This window comes from Mandrillus leucophaeus, unplaced genomic scaffold, assembly GCF_000951045.1.
Source record: "Mandrillus leucophaeus isolate KB7577 unplaced genomic scaffold, Mleu.le_1.0 Scaffold2, whole genome shotgun sequence".
In the NCBI taxonomy this organism is placed as follows: domain Eukaryota; kingdom Metazoa; phylum Chordata; class Mammalia; order Primates; family Cercopithecidae; genus Mandrillus; species Mandrillus leucophaeus.
Genome location: NW_012102031.1, coordinates 304,567 through 327,617, shown reverse-complemented (window position 1 = coordinate 327,617; position 23,051 = coordinate 304,567). Strand labels below are relative to the sequence as shown.

Below are 23,051 nucleotides of genomic sequence, written 5' to 3'. Positions count from 1 at the left end.
AGGACTGGTTCCAGGACCTCTGCCAATACCAAACTCCATGGATGCCCAAGTCTCTTATATAAAATAGCACAGTATTTGTATATAAGCTAAGCACATCCTCCTGTATACTTTAAGCCATCTCTAGATTATGTATGATATCCAATATGATGTAACTAATACTATGCAAAGTTGTTTATACTTTCTCATCTAGAAAATAACGACAAGAAGAAAAAAGTCTGTATATATTCAGGACAAATGGAATTTTTCCCTCCATTTTTTTTTTTTTTTTTTTGAGACAGAGTCTTGCTTTGTTGCCCAGGCTGGAGTGCAGTGGTGTGATCTCGGCTCACTGCAAGCTCTGCCTTCCGGGTTCACACCATTCTCCTGCCTCAGCCTCCTGAGTAGCTGAGACTACAAGCACCTGCCACCACACTCGGCTAATTTTTTTTTTGTATTTTTAGTAGAGACGGGGTCTCACCGTGTTAGCCAGGATGGTTCTTTTTGTTTGAGATGGAGTCTTGCTCTGTCACCCAGGCTGGAGTGCAGTGGTGCAATCTTGGCTCACTGCAACCTCTGCCTCCTGAGTTTCAAGCCATTCTTATACCTCAGCCTCCCTAGTAGCTGGAATTACAGGCGTGCACCACCACCACATCCAGCTAACTTTTGTGTATTTAGTAGAGACGGGGTTTCACCATGTTGGTCAGGCTGGTCTTGAACTCCTGACTTCAGATGATCCACCCACCTTGGCCTTCCAAGTTTCTGGGATTACAGGCATGAGACACTGTGGCCCGCCCCCTCCAATTATTTTCAATCTGCTGTTGATTGAATCCAAGAATGCAGAACCCATGAATATGGGGAGCTGACTGTATTACACTATTGTATCTAGTGAAATAATCAGCACATGGACAAAGTCTAGAAAAGAGGCAGATATGTTGGGTTATCAGGATTATGGCATTCTTTTACTAACAGTTCCATTAGTTTTACAATAATAATCATACTGTTATCTTTATGTAAATAATACATAAATTTTCATGACTCAGGAGTACAACTGGGAACCTTGACCAGCACGGATGGTGCCAGCACCTCATCTAAACGCTGCGGCCAGTTTATCTTTTCTTCTGCCTTTTCCCACGTTTCCTGCCGCTTCCTATGGGTAGAGCAACGATTCCCACTTCAGAGCCCATTTCGCTATAAAGTGCTAGCACTTGGTCTAGTCTCAATTCAGTGCATAAAGGCACTGAGGCTGCATTCTGAAACTGAGGCAATAGGGTGCAACTGCACAACAGAGAGGTTTTCTTCAGACCCATAAAAATGTTTGATATGTGCTCTTTCTCAGTTAATTAAATATAGTCTTGGTTTTCACCACATTGTCAGTATCTTGGGAAAATTATTTTAAAAGCCTAAACAGGCCAAGTGTGGTGGCTCAGGCCTGTAATCCCAACACTTTGGGAGGCCAAGGCAGGTGGATCACCTGAGGTCAGGAGTTCGAGACCAGACTGGCAAACATGGCAAAACCCCATCTCTAAAAAAAAAAAAGAAAAAGAAAAAAGAAAAAGAAAAAAATTAGCCAGATGCAGAGGCAGGAGAATTGCTTGACCCTGGGAGGCAGAGGTTGCAGTGGGATTGCATCACTGCACTCCAGACTGGGCAAACAGAGTGAGACTCTGTCCAAAAAAAAAAAAGCCCCAACAGCAAGCTATCCTTTCTGTTTCCCCTTCCAGTTGCATTTTAGGAATAATTATAATGACAGCTTAAATTTTTTTTGACATCTTTTTGGGATTCTCTTTTTTTTTTTTTAAATAAACATAACACAGACCTCATGATTTCCTATTTTTCTCTCCACTTTCTTTCAATTTGGACTTAAAAATTTACCAGTTTACATCTATTTGAAAGGCTAAATAAAAAGCAAGCAGCTCTTATTTAAAACGCTGTATTAGAATCTAGTGTTGACTGATCTAAACATTAGGCTGAACTGCCTTCATATCTAGTATTTTCTTGTCTAGTACATATTAAATGCAAACCTAAATTTCTTTTCTTCAACCCTTCTTTCTGTTATTGGTATGTTGATGACCCCTCACCCCACCCACTGACTTGCTGGAGCTAGAAACCTCAACTTCATCCTTGACCTCTGCCTCACTTTCCCAAACCTGCTACATCTAGTCAGTGTTTAAAATCTATCAACTTTAGCTGGGTGTGGTGGCTCACGCCTATAATCCCAGCACTTTGGGAGGCAGGTGGATCACTTGAGGTCAGGAGTTCGAGGCCAGCCTGGCCAACATGGTCAAACCCCATCTCTACTAAAATTACAAAAGTTAGCCGGGCGTGGTGGCGCATGCTTGTAACCCCAGCTACTTGGGAGGCTGAGGCGGGAGGATGGTTTGAAACTGGGGGGTGGAGGCTGCAGTGAGCTGAGATCATGCCATTGCATTCCAGCCTGGGTGACAGAGCAAGACTCCATCTCAAAAACAAACAAACAAAAAAAAACTATCAACTTTGAATCCCAAAAATGTTTCTCAGATCCATCCAATCCTTCTGACTCCCATTTCTACTACATACTCAGTGCTTACCAGCTCTTGCACAAATTAATCCGACAGCCTCTCGAATGACCTGTCTGCTTCTGATCTCTCCCTATTTCCTGAGTTTCCTTTATAAAACACAAACCTGTACATGTGATTTACACACTTAAAAATCACTAGAGGTTTTGCACTGCCCGTAAATTAAAGGTTAAATCCCTCAAATACAATAGAGCACTGATATAGTTTGGATCTGTCTTCACCAAATCTCGTGTTGAATTGTAGTACCCAGTGCTGGAGGTAGGGCCTGGTGGGAGGTGGATGGATCATGTGGGTGCTGTTCCTGTGAGACAGAGTTCTCACAAGACCTGGTTGTTTAAAAGTGTGCAGCACCTTCCACCTCACTCTGTCTTGCTCCTGGCTCCTTCCATGCAAGAAGCCTGCTCCCCCTTTGCCTCTGTCCATGACTGTAAGTTTCCTGGGGACTCTCCAGAAGCTGAGCAGATGCTGGCATCATGATTCCTATACAGCTTCCAGAACTGTGAGCCAATTCAACCTCTTTTCTTTATATATTACCCAGTCTCAGGCATTTCTTTTTTTTTCTTTTCGTTTTTTTTTTTTGAGATGGAGTCTTGCTCCGTGCCCCAGGCTGGAGTGCAGTGGCGCGATCTCGGCTCACTGCAAGCTCCGCCCCCCGGGCTCACGCCATTCTCCTGCCTCAGCCTCCCAAGTAGCTGGGAATACAGGCGCCCACCACCGCGCCCGGCTAGTTTTCTGTATTTTTTTAGTAGAGACGGCATTTCACGGTGTTAGCCAGGATGGTCTCGATCTCCTGACCTTGTGATCCACCCACCTCGGCCTCCCAAAGTGCTGGGATTACAGGCTTGAGCCACTGCGCCCGGCCTCAGGCGTTTCTTTATAGCAATGCAATAACGGACCAATACAAGCCCTTTGGAGTTCACATATTCTCCCTATATTCACTGTTTTGGGGGAGGAGGTGGAGTGCTATAGGGAAGTATTTGTCCTGAACCATTCTGTGAGTACACCACACAAACTCGGAATTCTTAATTATCTGGGGCCTTACTTTTAGTGCTGACCTGTTAAAAAGTTTACTTAAAAAAACAACTTTAGACCAGGCGCGGTGGCTCATGCCTGTAATCCCACCACTTTAGGAGGCTAAGGCAGACAGATCAGTTGAGGTCAGGAGTTCGAGATCAGCCTGGCCAACATGGTGAAACCCTGTCTCTACTAAAAATACAAAAATTAGCTGGGCATGGTGGCAGGCGCCTGTAATTTCAGCTACTCAGGAGGCTGAGGCAGGAGAATTGCTTGAACTTGGGAGGCGCAGGTTGCAGTGAGCCAAGATCACGCCATTGCACTCCAGCCTGGGTGACAGAGCAAGACTCAGTCTGAAAAAACAAAACAAAACAAAAACAAAAACCCAATTTTACTACCAGGTAGACTCGTTTGGCTTTAGATAATCACTATCAAAACTTTGCCATTTCACTAAAATATTAATGCTTTTACTTAACATGCAAGGTAGATTTTATTCCCTCCCTTTTGCCTTCTCTCTCGAGAGAATTCCTGAGTGTGTTCGTGTTGGCTGATGCTATTTCATAAGACATAATATTAATACTGCACCTGAAATACCTCACCCCCTGCCACCACCCTTCCCCCCGCAGCAAACTTGAGTTTCCAACAAGAGTAAAAAGGAGAAAATGTTTATATTTCCACACAGGACAACTTTCAAAGAGATTAAGTTCTGAACACCCCTGGAAAGATTAGCTAGCTGCACTACGATGGAACTACAACATGAGCTCCAGAGTACTGAGTGCGCTTGCTAACAGGAACACATCTTTACTAAGACAACAATGAGGGAGGACACCATCTGAGGGTGGACACCAGTCTGCAGTTTGCATTTCCTCTGAAACCACCTAACTGTTGAAATGTGCCAAACACTGCCCTAAGCACTTTCCAAAGAGTAACACATTTAATCCTCCTAACATTCCCGTTTACTGTAGGTACTGTCAGATTTCATACTTTGTATGATGAGGACAGTGAAGCACAGAGGTTAAGTGACTTGAGCTACTGACCCAGTGAGGAAACAGCAAGTCCTGGAACTCATATGAAGCAGTGTGACTGTGGGGCTCTCACCCAGGCCCCCCCACTACACAGCTGTTGAGCAGAATGGCAAAAGCCAGGACCTTCTGGAACAAGTGTTTAGCTGACTTGATTTTCTCTTCTCATACGTTTTTCCAATAAATTGGACAAAACTGATCTGCAGTAGCAAGCCTTGAGGGTCTCACAAAATTGGCCTTGGCTTGGGGTGCGGAGGAGGAACCTCCATTTTTCTGAAACAGTATTGGATGAAGGAAGCCGTATCTTTTGGAAAAATCAAAGCCCCAGTGCAGGATCTGCGTGTGGCAAGGAGTTGCTTTCTGCAGAATCACACAAACTTTCCTGCATGAAGTTCAGAAGCCTTGACATAGAGCTTCTCTAACCACACACCAGCTAAGGGGCCAAGGCTGAAGCTGAGTCACCCTGCAAGTTCCCTGACAGCAGCTTAACTTCAGATTTCAACTGGTTTTCCAGCAGAGACTCAGAAAGTTGTTGAATTGAAAGGGATGTCTGCTTTCGGCCGGGCGTGGTGGCTCAAGCCTGTAATCCCAGCACTTTGGGAGGCCGAGACGGGCGGATCACGAGGTCAGGAGATCAAGACCATCCTGGCGAACGCCGTGAAACCCCGTCTCTACTAAAAAATACAAAAAACTAGCCGGGCGAGGTGGCGGGCGCCTATAGTCCCAGCTACTCGGGAGGCTGAGGCAGGAGAATGGCGTAAACCCGGGAGGCGGAGCTTGCAGTGAGCTGAGATCCGGCCACTGCACTCCAGCCCGGACTACAGAGAGAGACTCCGTCTCAAAAAAAAAAAAAAAAAGAAAGGGATGCCTGCTTTTACATGCTATTTACTGTTTGCTCTTTTAACAGATTAGCAATAACTAGTTTAACATCCCAGGGATGAGTAATTAATATATAACAACTTGTGTGTTGTGGCTTGTTTATCAATATTCTTGTTTATGGTCCTTTGGGATTTTTTTGAATATTTTTCTCTATTTATTTTGAGACTGGGTTAAAAGATTGGCTAATTTTCGTATTTTTGGTAGAAACAAGGTTTCTCCATGTTGCCCAGGCTGGTCTCAAACTCCTGGGCTCAAGTAATCCAAAGTGCTTGGATTACAAGCATAAGCCACCTTGCCCAGCCTTGGCATTTCCAAAGAATCGTGCACTCCTTATAAATTTTACTTTAAAATCATGTGTAATGCTCCCCACATCATCCCCCACACCTCTAAAAAGAAAAACTCAATAAATAAATCATAGTAAAATTTGAGTCCTTCAATTTGTCATGATTTATTCTGTAAGGTAATATATGCAATAAAATTCAAAACTGAAAATTTCACTTGATCCTTTAGAATTTGGACAAAATCCTGAAAGAAAACCCTTTCTCTGGAAATTTAGTGTCAATGTCATCATGTAGTGATATAAAAAGATATACCACATAGTGTTAAGAAAAACAGGTAAATTAGATACAACTCTCTGCTATATACTGAAAGCTAAGGAAATAGCAAGGGGAACAGGGCGCCACCGCCTAGAGAGTGAGAAATGAAGATGGGTCCCAGCTGAAGTAACAAACAGCAAGTGCTTGCCAGAGAGAGGGGGCTGGGAGGGAGAGGAGAATGGAGAAAGGGAGCATGGGAATGTGAGAAAGGGCAGTGTAGCAGGTGCAGAGGAGGAACAATCAGGTAGGGGTGGGGGTGGGGGTGAGATACTGGAGTTAGGAGCAGAGAATAGGAGTTGAAGGGAGCCTTCACCAGGATGGGGGCCTTGCCAGGCCCTGGAAATGACCACCTTCAAGGAACATATAGTTGAGAATTTAGAGAGCATATAGACTGATGGCTCTATTTTATAGTTAAACTAAAGAGACTACCTTTCTGACTTGGCTGTTTTGATGTTTTAATATGTGGTTTCATTTTCATAATGCAATCTATTTTATATTTTTCAAATCATGTTTTTCATCACCACTTAAAGTAAATTTAAGAAAGATGTGAGTCTGTTAAATGTGGGAAATAAATAATTATCCATTATTTAAACTTGTATTAAAAATAAACCCCTAAATCGGCCAGGTGCGGTGACTCACACCTGTAATCCCAGTACTTTGGGAGGCCGAGGAGGGTGGATTCCTTAAGGTCAGGAGTTCGAGGCCAGAGTGGTCAACATCGTCAAATCCCGTCTCTACTAAAAATACAAAAATTAGCTGGGTGTGGTGGCACACACCTGTAATCTCAGCTACTGGGGAGGCTGAGGCAGGAGAATCACTTGAATACGGGACGCAGAGGTTACAGTGAGCCAAGATCACGCCACTGCACTCCAGCCTGGATGACAGAGTGAGACCCTGTCTCAAAAAATAAATTTAAGAAAAACAAAAAACCCTAAATATAATCTTTAATATATTGATTCAGATGGCCGGGTGCAGTGGCTCAAGCCTGTAATTCCAGCACTTTGGGAGGCTGAGACGGGCGGATCACGAGGTCAGGAGATCGAGACCATCCTGGCTAACACGGTAAAACCCCGTCTCTACTTAAAAAAAAAAAAACAAAAAAAAACAAAAAACTAGCCAGGCGAGGTGGCGGGCGCCTGTAGTCCCAGCTACTCGGGAGGCTGAGGCAGGAGAATGGCGTAAACCCAGGAGGCGGAGCTTGCAGTGAGCTGAGATCCGGCCACTGCACTCCAGCCTGGGCGACAGAGCAAGACTCCATCTCAAAAATAAAAATAAAAATAAAAATAAAAATATATTGATTCAGAAATTTAAAGAAAATTGGCCAGGCACGGTGGCTCACGCCTGTAATCCCAACACTTTGGGAGGCTGAGGCAGGCGGATCACTTGAGATCAGGAGTTCGAGATCAGCCTGCCCAACATGGTGAAACCCCATCTCTACTAAAAATACAAAAATTAGCCAGCTATGGTGGTGCATGCCTGCAGTCCCAGTTACTTGGGAGACTGAGGCAGGAGAGTCACTTGAACTCACGAGGAGGTGGCTACAGTGAGCTGAGATCGCACCACTGCACTCCAGCCTGGCAGAGCAAGACTCATCTCAAAATAAAAATAAAAATAGAAAATAAAAATTAACCTAAAACGAGTTAACATACACTGTCAGGTAAAAAAAAAGATCAAAAATTTCCCAAGGGAGGTTGGAAAAATTGGGGAGGGGCACCTTCTATGAGAGGGGAATAACCAAAGCCTCTCTCACTAGTAGGGCTATGCAGCCTCAAGGGATCCATGGCCACCAGATCCACCTTCTGTCACATCCCTACATGCCTTCGCATTCCTTAATGTCTCAAAGGTGATTTGTACATACCAAGTTATACCCATACCCGTTCAGAGGCAATTACCTCTGTAATATCATTCATGTCAGAGGTCATTCTGATTCTCATCCACAATTATACCAAGGCAAACAAACAGGGGTCAATGCTGGACAGAAGCAAAGGGAACTGTGCAGAAATAGATTCCCAAGTCCCACACTTGTGGGAAGGGAAAAAGGAAGGAAAGTAAAGGCCATTTTAAAATATAGAAATGTTCTAGTTTTTGGCAATTTTCAGAGTAATGTGACACAGGGAGAGGAGCAATGTCTCTTGAGGACTTCCCAATATTTTAATGTAACATTGTGCTTGTCAAAACACCTAATACACAGGCCAAAATGGATCTCTAATGAAATATACGTGGCTTTATCTTACATGATAGGATTAAGAGCATGCTCATTAAGCAAGACCAAAACTGAATACATCTATCTGCTAAAACCTAAAGATAAAACTAGACTCAAAAGTATCCTGGACAATTGAAACATCATCTGTCAAATTAAATAAAAGGCAAGTTAGTGTAATTTTAATTTGTCCTTGAGTGCATTGAGAGAAGTAGAATAAAAGCTAGGTAAATAAAAGCTAGAAACGGATCTTATAGTGATAGTGGTACATCAGCTCCAAGAGACAATAAGCCTTTTTTTTTTTTTTTTTCTGAGACAGAATCCCGCTCAGTCGCCCAGGCTAGAGTGCAGTGGCACAATCTTGGCTCACTGCAACCTCTGCCTCCTAGGCTCAAGCTATTCTCCTGCCTCAGCCTCCCGAGTAGCTGGGATTACAGGTGCCCACCACCATGCCCAGCTAATTTTTGTATATTTTTAGTAGAGACGGGGTTTGACCATGTTGGCTAGGCTGATCTTGAACTCCTGACCTCAGGTGATCCACCCACCTCGGCCTCTCTAAGTGCTGGGATTACAGGCGTGAGTCATCACACCCGGCCTAAGACCTGGAATGAGACACAGGATCTAGAGATTTGCTGGGGAATATTTAGCCTGATTGTTGATTATCAATTATTGCTATAGAATGCCTAAAAGTTTACACATAAAAACTGTGCTATGTTAATAATAGTAAATGTTGAAATAACGAAAACACTGTCAGATGGTCACATACACATATGCACATCAAAAAGCAATAAAAAGGCTGGGCGCAGTGACCCACACCTGTAATCCCAACACTTTAGGAGGTAAAGGCGGGTGGATGATCTGAGGTCAGGAGTTTCAGACCAGCCTGGCCAACACGGTGAAACTCCGCAACAAAGTGAGATTCTGTCTCAAAACACAAACAACAACAAAAAAACCCACCAAATACTGTGACTTTCCAAGGAAAGCTGGGAAGCAAGAACTCAACTTTGGCAAGAGGATGATTAACGGATTATTTTGAGGGCTCAACTTTGACTAAAGAATTTTGTACTTTAGGGTCTTAAATATTACACCCTCCTAGGATCTTTGCATTTTAAAATGTCATTGCGTATAAACTTCTTAGGGGAAGTAAATCTTCTACCTCAAACTTGGAGTTTCACAGTGACGTTAATTATTAACAGTGACGTTAATAATGGAGAGAGGGACGGAGGGAAAAATAAAAGACCATAATTGGGGGATTAGGGGACATAAGAAGAAAGGGCAAGCTCCTTGCGTGACTGAATTAAAATGTTCTAATTTCAAATATATATTTCACATTCAATATAATTTTTACTATAGTCTAGGGGAACCTCCTTTTTGCCAGAAGGTTAAAAATAATATGGTAGACTACGAAACATACAGTTGTACATCCATTTGATCCCTTCCCACAAAAAAGTGGATAAACTTGCAAGATAAACTCATGACAGCATGAGCAATGGGAAACTGGAAATAGGAGAGATGAAGTGAGTAACAGTAATTCTGTGCACTGAAAGGAAGCAGACAGTAATGATGAGTGCAGTGGAGGAGCCATTAGAAAGCCCGCCACTTTACGGCACAGAGCTTGGGGAGGCCTCAGTAAGTGGGGGTGCAACATGGGGCTGAAAAATAGAGCATTAGCCCAAAGTTTCTAAGAGGAGTTAGATCCTTAATTCAACCAGGTAACTGTCCCCATCTACTAAAAACAGGTGGGAGACTGTCAAAGTCCACACACTGAATGGTAAGCCCATATTCCCACCCACACAACCCTACATCCCCTTCTCCACTTGGCTTTTAGGATGCTGGCAGCCAGGATTGCACCTCTAGACAGGAAATCTCAAGATTTTTCTCTGGAACAAAACAAAAAAAAATTTTTTTTTTTCCTCTGGGAAAACTCAACTCAGAGAAAAGACCTATATGCTGGCTGCCTGCCTTATTATTCTATGGAGAGGACTACAGGCTAGCAAGCCTGGCCCATACTGTAACACAGAGCTTCAAGCCATTTTTTAAAATGTCTCTTTCTCTCTTAAAAATATAAATCAAGGCCGGACGTGGTGGCTTAAGCCTGTAATCCCAGCACTTTGGGAGGCCGAGGTGGGCAGATCACCTAAGGTCAGGAGTTCGAGACCAGCCTGACCAACACGGAGAAAGCCCGTCTCTACTAAAAATACAAAATTAGCTGCACATGGTGGCGCATGCCTGTAATCCCAGCTACTCGGGAGGCTGAGGCAGGAGAATAGCTTGCACCTGGGAGGCGGAGGTTGCAGTGAGCTGTGAGCCATTGCATTCCAGCCTGGGCAACAAGAGCGAAACTCCGTCTCAAAAAAGAAAAAAAAAGAAAAACAAACAAACAAACAAAATATATATCAAGACATCTGAAGAACCTCTAACAAGAAAGGAGAAAATAGGAAACAGACAAAGATTTTTAAGAATTACAATACAGGCCAAGAGTGGTGGCTCACGCCTATAATTCCAGCACTTTGGAAGGCTGAGGTGGGAGGATTGCTTAAGCTCAGGAGGTGAGACCAGCCTGCCTGGGCAACAAAGTAAAATGCTGTCTCTACAAAAAGTAAAAAACTTTGCCAGGTGTACTGGCATGCACCTGTGGTCCAGCTACTTGGAAGGATCCCTTGAGCCCAGTGGTTGGAGGCCGCAGTGAGCCATGATCACATCACTGCACTCCAGCCTGGGTAAGAGTGTGAAACTGTCTGAAACAAAAACAAAAACAAAAAACACATTATAATGTATTCAAAAAGTAAGAGAAATGATTACAGCCATCAACTAGGCTCTGTTCTTTAAAAGTCAGTACATTCAGAGAAAAAAAAAAAGCTCTTCAAAATATCAGGAAAAAAATAAGTAAATAAAAGACTAGAAGGCTGGACGCTGTGGCTTGTGGCACATGCCTATAATCCTGGCACCTTGGAAGGCCAAAGTGGAAGGATTGCTTGAGTACAGCAGTTTGAGACCACTCTGGGCAACACAGTGAGACCCTGTCTCTGCAAAAAATATAAATATTAGCTGGGCATGGTGGCACACGCCTTTAGTCCCAGGTACCAGGGAGCCTGAGTTCGAGAATGCAGTGAGCTGTGAACGCACCACTGCATTCCAGCCTGAGTGACAAAAAAACAAAACAAAACAAAAATATTAGATGATAAAGTTGAAGAAAGCACGGAGAAATCACAACAAAAAGATAATGAGATAAAACAGAGGAGAAAAGATAAAAACAGAGGATCAATCCAGGAGGTGAAATGCCTTATATTAACAGGAATTATAAAAAGAGAGAGCAGAGAAAATGGAAGGAAATTTTCAAAGAACTACCACATGACAAATTTCCTGAACTGAAAGACATCAGCGTACATAAGATCTCATAGAGTAACCAACATAATCAATGAGGAGACCTAGTCAAGACCTATCATTTTGACATCTCAAGACCCTAGGGAAAAGGAGAAGATCCTCAAACTTTCCAGGAGAAAAACAGAACACGTACGAGGGATGAAAAATTAGAATGGCAGTCTTCTCATCTGCAGCACTGGAAGCTAGAGGACAAACCAGGAACAATGACTGCAAGACAGTAAGAGAAAAATCACTTCCAATCTAGAATTCCACACCTAGCCAATTCTCAATTAAGCATGAGGCTAGGATAAAGTCACGCCCAAATATACAGGATCTCAACATTTTTGCATTTCCACGCACCCCTTGTCACAAAACTGCTAAAGGATGATGCACACCCTTAAACAAAGGCCCACTTTAAGAATCACGAAGACATGGGATTCAGGAAACAGAACATTCAATAGAGGAGAGAAAGAAATGAAGATGATGATCTGCCCCAGGATAATAGTTATGAAGCCAACCCAAAGGATAAATATCCCAATTGGAAAGTGTGGGTTAGAAAAGATGTGGTCCAACAAAATAAAAAGCAAATGAATACATGAGTTAGTAATCCTAGAGAAATTAAATGTTTTAGAAGGAAATATAATCATAGTATGCTTCATAAGTTATACATTTCAAAAAATGAAAAATGATTTTAGAAGTCTACACAAATCTTCCAAATTACCTATTTCGTTTTCTGTCCATCATGTGGGGATAGGCGCTTTAACGAGGAAGAATAATCACGTGACATGTAAGAACAAAAACATGGGAAAAGAGGAACCAAATGAAATAAAAATCCCAAGCTGGCAAAAGATTTCTTATACTCACCATCTCTCTGGCTATTTCCAGCGCTTCCTGCAGGCCATAGAGCCTGCCACAAACCAGGTAGATTCCATTGGCCCAGAGAATACAACCCTCATGGACCCAAAATTCATTGCTGTCAAGAGGTAGTTCAGGGATTTGTAACTCCAGCTCAGGGCCACCTTCTGAAGTGGTGGGCACGGAAGGCTTCGAGTCCAAAACAGTCTTTTCACTGCTGCCCTCGGTGGCTGCTTTTTTACAAGGGAGCCCCCTGGACAGGGACCGAGGACCTCCACCACAGTCTTCCGAGCGGTGGCGCCGCTTAAACCTGGGGTGTGCGGCCAGGCTCCTCTGCTCCTTCTGCTGCTGCTGCTGCTCTTCCTCCTCCTCAGTGTCCGTCTTGGAACCATTAGAAGCACTTTTGTGCCGTACCTTAACTTTGCTCTGCATTTCTGTGGCCCTCTTAGGAGGCGGATTCTTCGGGAGAGTGGCTGCATAATCTTGGGGATAAAAAGGTCCAAAGAGGTCACCCATGTTCCGGTAACTGGCCCACTTGCCACACAGACAGCAAACCAGGTGCCCCATAACCGAAGACTCTGTCACAACAGGTCCCTGAAGCATAAAGGACGAGGCCGGGAGCGCCTTGCTTTCAGTGCTGCTAGGTGGAGGGGTCAGTGACCTCTGACCCTTCCTGCCCCTCACCAATTTGGTCTGTTCTTCTTCTTCAGCATTGATGATTGTACAAACGGCTCCAAGTTCACACTTATTGACTACATGGATGTAAGGGTAAAAAGACTTGTTCTTGGCGTCAGTTTTATCCAGTGGCTGGGTGGCATACTTTAGTTTGATCTCAGGTTCTTGGGGTTCCACAATGGGAACTGCTTGTTTGGTTTTTCGCTTCCTTGGCTGGGCCCCAGGCTTCCTTCTCTCCCTCCTTTGCCTCTGTTTTTTTGGCTTTGGCTCTCCATCTGCAGAACCTTCTGGTATCTGTGGGGGCTGAGGAGGTGGAGGCGGTGGCTGCTGCTGTTTCTTTTGCTTATTCACACTACCAATGGGTCTCCCCTTCTTTTTTCCTGATGGGAAATATCCCTTTGGAGGGAAACCTTCTTGCTTGGGTGAAATCGTCACTGTATCGTTCTCTTTCTCGTCAGCCTTGGGGTTTGCCTCAGGGGCCAATATGCCCGCTGGAGGTACATTCTTTGAGTCTGGAAACATTAAAGGTGCTGTTCCACCCAGGGAACCATCTGGTCTCCCTTGGTTACTACCAGGCTTCTGTGAGGTTGTGGATGTCATGGCACCAGGGGGTTCCTTTCCGGCAGTAACCGTTTCTGCATGTGTCTCTGTCTTCACTTTGTCATCCCCGCTGCCACGCCACTCTTCTGAAGACCTTGGAAGAGGTTTCTCAATGTGCAACTCCTGGTTTGCTGGACTGACTAGGTCAGAAGCCACCTCACCTTTTCTCTTCTCTATGTCAGCATCCTGAACAGCAACGCTCCCACCTTCAGAAGGACCACTCTTCAAAGACAGTATATCATCAAGCGTAACCGTGTCTCCCCCAGCCTCCGCACTGTTCGAGGATGCACTCCTCCTAATATTTGGGGATGTAATCTTCTGAACTATAGCTTCCAATTTCAACCCCCGTCCTTTCCGTGGGGGCAGTATTTTGGTCTTAGCAGGGCTTGTGAGGGTAACAGCAGGGCAGTTTCTATTATCTGGACTTGGAAGGTCCTTGGAGGAATCTCTCTTAGGGATAGACTTGATATCCTGACTGTGAGAAAGATGGGCATAGGAATTGAATGCTTTATCAGCGCCTTCTTTTGATGGGTGAAGGAGGCGACCTTTATCTTCAGTGCTACTGTTCTTTACATCTTGTGACTGTCTCTTACTGGGAATGGGAGAGATAAAAGAACGAACACGCCTCCTCATGATTAAGGGGTTTTGAGAAGAATGATCCTCCTGGCCTGGAAGTCTTAGCATAACATTACTAGGTTTGGATGACTGTGTAGCCTCAGCTAGTCCATGTCCATCAGTCTCATGGGGTGGTCCATACCTTTTTTGACTGGCCATTCCTGGAGGACCGCTGCTTTTGGCTGGAGAAGTTTGCCGAGAAAGATCCCAACAGGATTCTTGTAACTTCTGAGAGCCATGCTTTAATTCCATGCCCTTGTTCGGCAGACCATCACTAGACATTAGGCAGCGCCCAGCCTCCTGAGCGCTTGGGTCATGGTAAGTCCCTACCGGTGGGCCATACATCATACCATCTTTGTCATTTTTCAAAGGGCTCCGTACTCTGTCAAGAAACTGCTGCTGCCTTGGACTCTTCCGTGGCCCCTCCTGCCTGTGCTGTGCTGCAGCAATCACTCCCTGAGCAGAACTGCTGCTCCAGTCTTTATACTCCTCTGGTTGCTGTTGGTACATCTGTCTCTTATAATGCAGCTGAGAATTCAAACCTGCATTAGGGTCCCCATAAGCATGAGCCCGAGTATTTGTGTGATAAGCAGAGGCCAGGGTTTCTGAGTTGGGAGAAAAGGGAGCATGTAAAGAACTCCGGTTGGCCCTCTCTGAAAAGGTCATGTGTGGATTCATGTGATGAGGGTCTCCCCCTGGGCCTCTGCTCCGCCCAGGAGACATTTTCAGTTTTTCTGCAAAGTCATGATATTGAGAAGGGGACCGACCCCTCATGCCCTCCCGACCACCAACTCTGCCAGGGACCCGCCGCATTGGCGTGGGTCTGCTGTCTTGAGGGCCGTAGTCTGAAAGGGAATCATGGGTTGCTGCTCCAGGGCTGGCATTGCTGCGGTAAGACTCATGCTTGATGCTAGAAGGATGGCAGTGGTCTCCAGATTTCTTGTTATTGAAACTAGCTTGGGATTTAGACTGTTCAAAGTCTTCCTCTTTTATCTGCCCGCTCTGGGATTTCAGCTTGGTTTCCATGGACACTAAACCACCAGGAAGAATGACCGACTGACTTAGAGTTGGATTGAGACGGTCATTCCTCCCAATTCTGGTGTCGGCACTCATGTGTCCCAGTGAGTGAGCCCCGGGGTCCCTGACAATCTGTCTTAGTGGAGAAATATCACAGATCACTGATCTTCTTTCAGAGAGGGAACCCCCAGGCTCATGGGCTGATGACTGAGGCTCTATTTCAAACTTTCTGGGAATTGGATAGTCAGTCAAATTGATCTGTTTCATTTCAGGAGCTGTGCTGCTTGATTTTCTTTCCCAGGGGCCCCAGTGGGGATTTTCTAATAGAGACCCAATGCTTTTGTTCAGAAGGCCCCTACTAGCTAATTCATTGGTTTGACTAACCAAGACATTGGGCCTTGTGGTTCCTTCTAGGCTACCAGCCATCCCCTGGTGCTCCTGAGTACTCCTAGAATATCTCCTGTCAGGGTGGTGGTGGTAACCCTGAAGCACTTCCTGCAGGAGGCTTGGAAATTTTTCATTTCTACCCTTTCGTTCCCCATGGCCAGTGAAATCCCCCTTTTCTTGCCCTGTAGGATACTGAGGAAAGCCACTGACATTTCGTGGCACAGCTGACCCGAAACTATCTTTGTAACTATAGCGCAGACTTCCAGGAGATTTGCTAGGTTCAGTTCTGCTTGTAAAACCAGGGCCCACTGCAGAGTGGCCACTCTGGCCATTTCCCTCTCCATTATGGTTGGAATTGTTATCGCCATTCTTGTTTCCTTTGCTCCCTCCTCCTCCTGGAGGCTCTGGCTGGGGAAGTGATGCATGACTCGTTTCCTTTGCCCCACCATTGCTTGGTGGCCTTTGAGTCGCTGCAGGATCATCCTCTTGGGAGCCTTTATCTTGCCCACCAGGCTTTTCTACCCGACTTGTCATGGCTTCCCGGGAGACAATCACCCCAACTGTCTTCTCATTAACCTTTGGGTTCCCGTCGGACAATGGCATGTCCTTAGCGCCTGGTGAGGTGGTCTCTTCTCTTGCGGCAGGACTAGCATTGAGTCTGGCGGGTTCATTCTGAGCACCTTGTGCCGGTGAGGAGCCAGCTTTCTCAGAGGCTCCGCCCTTGTAGGTGGTGTCAGAGCTGGTGCTCTGACCACTTAGCTGCCGCACCCTCTCACCTTGATCCTCTGAACTGCTGGAGCAGCCTCCATCTAAAGACTCTGCCATAGGGGACTTCAGCTGTTCCTCAGGTTGTGAGGAGCCTTCAGAGTTTGTGCAGCTATCTGCTTTCTTGGAAGATGAGGGCCTCTTGGAGGTCTTCTTCTGAGGAGTCAGGGCATCAGAAAGTAACATGTGCTGGACAGTGTTAGGAAGATTGGCCACTTGAGTACTCAGAGCACTCAAACTACTCAACCCAGGATCTGTCAGTCGCTTTTCTGGTACCCCTTCTAGTCCAAACCCTTTGAAGCCTGCGGCATGAGAATTAGGACTGGGCATCATTGATGGAGTTGGACTGAGTTGAGGCATCAACTGTAAAATTCTGTTTCTGGAACCCATAGGCACACTGCCTTGCCCACACTGGAGATTCTCCCCAGTCTGCATGAGAGGAGATGGGGTAGAACTACAGCTTGGAGACTGAACCACAGAGGCAGCTGGGGAAGGGTTAGAAATGGGGCTGAAGTTCTGGTGAAACTGCATGGGGGACCTCACAGGAACCTCAGGTTGGTTGTACTGCCCCACCTGGCTTTGCAGGGGCAGCTTGGTGGCAGTGTTGGTATACTGCATCACATGCTGAGGAGGGTGTTGTTGTTGCTGCGGCTGCTGCTGCTGCTGCTGCCCCTGTTGGGTCCCTTGTGGAATCTTTGCCTGTTCAAAATTCTTCATAGATTGAGGCTGATAGCTGTAATTGGATTGTGTTCCATAAGCCTGTGCATTTGAACCCACACTGTGTCCTTCATACTGAGATCCAGCATTCACACTGTAACTGCCATCATAGCTCTGTCCAGACTGGCTAAAACGCTGTGGTGAAGGGAAGGAGGAGGAGGAGGAGGAGGAAGCAGAAGACTGATAGTGTTGGCCAAACTGACCCACTCTTAACTGGTAACCAGCAGCAGAGGATGGCAGAGTTGAGGGCCGCTGCATTGGCTGTAGATGGGATGAGCTGGATGCTGGTTGGCCAGTGGCCTGTGGCAGGGGCTGATGGGACTGGTAAAGCTGTTGTCTCAACTGCTGGACTTGCTGCTGCTGCTGCTGGCTGGAAGCCTGCTGTTGGTACTGAGCACTCCCTGGAGAGAAAGGCCCTGTGTAATCCTGCTGATAATGCGACACACTGCCAAGGCCAGAGTGCTGTGCTTGAAACTGGCCCACATGACCCTCACTCCCATACTGATTGCCAAAGCTGCTCCCCTGGGGGGGTCCATAGCTCTGCACAGGCCCAGAAGGCCTTCGCTGAGGAGGCTGTGGGGTTCCTGTAGTCACAGGGTCTTTGTTGCCTGCCATGTAGTAAAAATCTCCAGCCTCTTTCCTGAAACCCTGGTAACCTTGATGGCCAGAGGTCTCACTAGCCATTGCTGCCGCAGCAGCTGCTGCTCCTCGTCGTCCACCACCACTGCCACTGCCACTGCCACCACTACTGCCACCTGCACCTCCAAAATTCTGGAACATCTGGGCCTGACGAGGGCTGAACTCTTCTATCCGGGATGAACCGTGTACCTCCTGTGGGTAGCTTTGCTGGTTTCCGTGGTAACTGCTTTGCTCCCGAAAGGACTGCATACTGTTCAGCAGCACAGCAGCAGGCCAACAGCCCTCCTAGAAATAGAAGAAAAGAAAGAAAAACATTAGACACGCATCTCCTCGGTACAAATCAAGTCTAGATGATGGAGGGGATAAGATGATTCAGATATCCAGATGAAGCTGACTGGTTTGAATTACTTTTTCTTTTTGAGACAGTCTCGTTCCGTCACCAAGGCTGGAGTGCAATGGCACAATCTCGGCTCACTGCAACCTCTACCTGCAGGGTTCAAGCAATTCTCCTACCTCAGCCTCCCGAGTAGCTGGGACTACAGGCACGTGGCCACGATGCCTGACTAATGTTTTGTATTTTTAGTAGAGACAGGGTTTCACCATGCTGGCCAGGCTGGTCTTGAACTCCTGATCTCGTGATTCGCCCACCTTGGCCTCCCAAAGTGCTGGGATTAGAGGCGTGAGCCACCGAGCCTGACCTTGAATTTCATCTTTTATATTTTACCCTATCCCCTTCTGAAAATGCACATATGCAGAGAAATGGCCTAAAGAGTGAGACAAGAATCTGTAGTACAATGAAAAACAGCACCCTGAGTGCATAAAACCCAACATAGCAAAAACATGTATGTCTCATATATCTAATAATGCCTTCATTATTAGACAAATGAGCCCCCACACTCAACCAGATTAAAATATGGGGCTGTGTTATTACTGTCAATGAAAAACAGCAGTTTTTCAACGAGTCTTCCAGTTATTTGGGGGGGGGGAGTGGGTACAGGGTAAAAAAAAAACAAATTTCTTTTTTTATTTTTATTTTTTAGACAAGGTCTCACTTTGTTGCTCAGGCTGGAGTGTGCAGGGGCACAGTCATAGTTCACTGCAGCATCAAACACCTGGCCTCAAACGATCCTCCTGCCTCGGCCTCCCAAAGTTTTGGGATTACAGGCATAAGCCACTACACTTTTATTTCTCTGCTTTCATGTATTAGGGTGATCACTGAACGGTGGGTTTTAACACTGGCTGCTGATCGCCACTCCCCAACACTGAGAAACAGAACTGGCCAGATAAATGCAGCCAATTCCTTCTGTCCAAGTGCACATTTTTGCAGGTTTACTGTAATTGCCAACTACCTGTGATGACTGGTGACTCCAGGACACTCAGCCCATATGGGTTCCACACAAACTTTGAAGTCATCCTCTTCTTGGCATAAGATTGCGTCTAAGGCACCCCTCTCTCTCCAGCACTCTCCTTCAGTTCCCAGGTACAAAGGGCTAGACCTAAGCCAGTGAGTATCAGTGACTATTCTTCCAGATTATTTTGGGGGGTTTTCAAGAAGTTTCAGCACCTTTACCCACCATGTGGTATTTTTATTTGCCAATTTTTAAACTCACAGTTACTGCTGGCCATTACTATGAAAGAAGAATTAGAAGCAATCATCTTGGAGGACAGCAAAAAACAGAGAGGAAAGCAGGAATTCATCAAGCCTAGGACCCAGACACTCTCCACCAAAGTTATCTGACTGAGCCACTGCTTTGTATTACCTTTTACGATCCCTCTTAAAACAATCAATCAAGCTGATTTTCCCCCCCTTTTTCCTGGGCCTGTCTCCTCAGAGTTAGAGATGAATGGGACAAGGCCAAATTGCTCCAAATGACTTTAGAACCAATTTAAAAAAACAAGTTCCGAAACACATATGAGGTAAAGTGAGGTACTAATAGACAGTTTAGTTTAGTTACAATGGTTTATGAAGCTAGTTTCCCTGAAGGGGAGCTGAAAGTGAAGTTGCCTGCACGAAAGTCAACAACCCTTTTAAAGGTAAGTCAGACTCATCCTCTCCAATCCCTGAAGTGGCTCCCACCTCATTCTTGGGGAAACTGCTCTCAAAGGCCCCGGCTCCCATCCCATGACCTCTCTGACCTCCTCCTCTACCACTTCTCTGCTCTAGCCCCACAGTCTCCTTGTTCCTGGAACGGGCCTACCGCATATCTACATAGGAACTCTGTTCTCACCTGCACATTCTTCTCCCAAAGCCAGACAGCTTGCTCTCCCTTCCAGTCTTTGGGCAAGTATCACTCATTCCCTGGTCATTCTAGTAAAAACAGCTAGCTCCACACCTTTTCCCTGGCTGTAACTCCCTCCCCTGTTTTATCTCTTGCCTGGCCCCGTACTTACTCCAAACAAGACACATATATGCTACTTGTTTACTGTCTGTCTCTCCCCTGACTAAAATGTAAACTCCATAAAGGGCAGAGACTGCCTGTTCCTCGTTGTAATCTTCACGTCATCACATGGGAGGCTGTGTGAATGATTAAACGGTGTAAGAACTAGGTCTTAGAGAACTAGGCTAGAACTCACATATTCAGAGATGGTGCTGTGGGAGTGACATGACAGAATTGTAGAAAGTGAAAATAGAATATGATCAACCTAAAAGCAGAGTTGGAGGATGCTGCAGACCTTGCCTGTAAAATCCCATGGGTCCAGTTCTAAGGGAAAGACCCAGCTTGAGTCCACACGAGAACTGTTAAGACTTCAGAAAGTAAATATGGATTAGAGCAGAAAATGGCCAGTAACCCCAAATTCTAAAACCTTGACCCACATCTTGAAATATCGTTAAGTCTAAAACAGCTAGACAAGGGTCTACCTCCTTAAGTTTGATTATATAGTCATGTGACCCAAAACCATCATTAAATATTCCTGTAAAATAATGTCAGAATCTAAAGGAAACAACTTCTCATCCTATTCAAAATGCCTCTGTTGCTTTGTTCCAATGAATCTGCAGGGCAGTAGGTAATAGCTATTCAAACGGTGATGATGATGCTTGACACTGTTCCAGCACTTCACATACACTAACTCATTTAATCCTCACAACACTAGCATGCTCGTTTTACAGATGGGGAAACAGAAGCAGAGTTCACAAAGCTCCTAGGCAGCAGGGCCGGGGGCAGGCCATGTTCTTAACATTACACTGCCCAGCGGGTCTTTCACACGGTCAGTAAAAGATGCCAGTTGTCCTGTCAGGTCGGCCTTCGAAAGTGGGTAGTCACCCACAATAAATCTGTCCCTTCACTGCCGCCCTCTCACAAGGACCTCCATACTGTTCCAGCTGGCTCTTTACCTCCCCCATCATTCTCAGAACTATCAAGAGCAATTCTGTCTACATGAGTATTAATTTTTTCTGCTTGTGATGTGCTCCTGCTCTACTCAGTGCCAGTGGCCTTCTCTAGATAAAACAAGGCTGAATGGGGGCTAAATTGAACAAAAACATTAAAGCTAGCAGTTTAAACTAATGAAAAGTTTTCTCAAGAGATATTCTCTATAAAAAACTATGTTACATGTTGTTTAATTAATCCTTCTGGAAATAAAATCAGGCTTCTGAAGATCTGAGTGTATAAACAATGTTGCCACTTGCTCCATATTCTTCCTAAACAGGAGCTACCAAGAGCTAAAGGCCACTTTAAACATCAGCATATCAGACCTCAGGCTGCCCTATCTCCAGACAGGGAAAATAGATACAGGAAGGACTCTTCTCAGGTCTGTTCTCAGCTCTCCCAGGCAGATTCCCTGTCCTGTATGATACCTCTTTCCCTATTGTTATGGTTCTACTTTATGGAATAGAAGAAAAAAAAAATTCAAGGCCAAATACCTCCTGCATGGGTCCAGTCACGCTAAATATTCTTAGCATACATGAAGCACCTGAGTACTAGAAGGTGGTTGCCCAGGTTTATCTTTTCTAGGAATGCCAAGAAAACCAATTAAGAAAACCAAGTAGTATACACCAACAACAGAAAATGTAAACCTGGAGCTAAAAAATAAGTAATAGGCTGGGTGTGGTGGCTCACATCTGTCAATCCCAGTGTTTTGGGAGAGGCTAAAGTGGGAGGATTGCTTGAGGTCAGTTCAAGACCAGCCTGGGGGGGAAAAAAATTAAAATACACAGTGTGATGAGGTATGCCTATAGTCCCAGCTGCTCAAGAGGCTGAGGTAGGAGGACTGCTTGAACTCAGGAGTTCAAGATTGCAATGAGCTATGAATGTGCCAATGTGCTCCACCCTGGGTGACAGTAACCTTGTCTCTTAAAAAAAAAAATGCTAACAGAGATAATTCCAATGTTATCCCATCATCTTAAAAAAAAGCATCAGTGTAGTCAGTTTTAAAGCACTGTGATTAGTAATAATAAGTGCCTGAATTCCTTTATTTAAATGAATACAAATAGTAATAAGGAAAATCTGATGCCCCAAAGGAGTAAGTCACCTAAGGAACTTGCATACATACTCTAAAAAAGAGGCTGGGCACAGTGGCTCACACCTGTTAATTCCTGAACTTTGGGAGGTCGAGGCAGGCATATGGCTTGGGCTCAGGAGTTCGAGACCAGCCTGGGCAACACAGCGAAACCCTATCTCTATAAAAAATACAAAAATTAGCCGGGCATGGTGATGCGTGCCTGCAGTCCCAGCAACTCGGGGGGTTGAGGCGGGAGGATCGCCTGAGTCCGGGAGGCAGAGGTTGCAGTGAGTTGAGATTGCGCCACTGCCCTCCAGCCTGGGCAACAAAGCGAGATTCTGTCTCAATAAAGAAAGAAATAAAAAAGAGGTCTACCAATGTACTTCCCATCCATACTAACTCTCCCTTTCCTGTTTGTTTTTCTCTTATATTCCTAACAGTTTCAGGAGGGCTGTGGCGGTGTCTTAGTGAGGTACAGAACTCTGTGCCTATACATTCCAGAGTCCATGTGCCAACCTCACAAACTCACTCACATAACCAGCTGCAGACTTGTTCTCCCCATCCTATTGGAAGGTTGATGACCTTGCCCTCTTACAGAAAACCAACACTGGCTTTCTCTGTCCTCCTTCCTCCATATGTCCAACAACATCCCACTTCCCAATCCATTCTCTTTTTTGGAAAGAGTCTCACTGTGTTGCCCAGGCTGGAGTACAGTGGCACAACCACGGGCTCG

General features: G+C 45.4%; 2 protein-coding genes across 5 annotated transcripts in view; one reads left to right on the top strand and one right to left on the bottom strand.

The window, feature by feature from the left end:
* TCF20 (transcription factor 20 (AR1)) overlaps window positions 1-23,051 on the bottom strand; it is a 134,609-nt gene that overhangs the window by 43,936 nt on the left and 67,622 nt on the right. For 3 of the 4 annotated variants that reach the window (XM_011978738.1, XM_011978740.1, XM_011978736.1), the window contains exon 1: window positions 12,473-18,255. In XM_011978738.1, coding sequence (XP_011834128.1) covers window positions 12,473-18,127 — 5,655 coding nt within the window. In that variant the 5' untranslated portion in view covers window positions 18,128-18,255. Of the gene's footprint in view, window positions 1-12,472; window positions 18,256-23,051 lie in introns of those variants that run through there. The other variant, XM_011978737.1, reaches the window with a different exon arrangement.
* The window catches only part of LOC105539004, a 61,246-nt gene continuing 58,029 nt past the window's right edge, over window positions 19,835-23,051 (top strand). Inside the window, exons 1-2 of the mRNA XM_011979112.1 lie at window positions 19,835-19,912; window positions 22,759-22,790. Of these exons, the coding sequence (XP_011834502.1) occupies window positions 19,835-19,912; window positions 22,759-22,790 (110 nt within the window). The remainder of the gene's footprint in view (window positions 19,913-22,758; window positions 22,791-23,051) is intronic.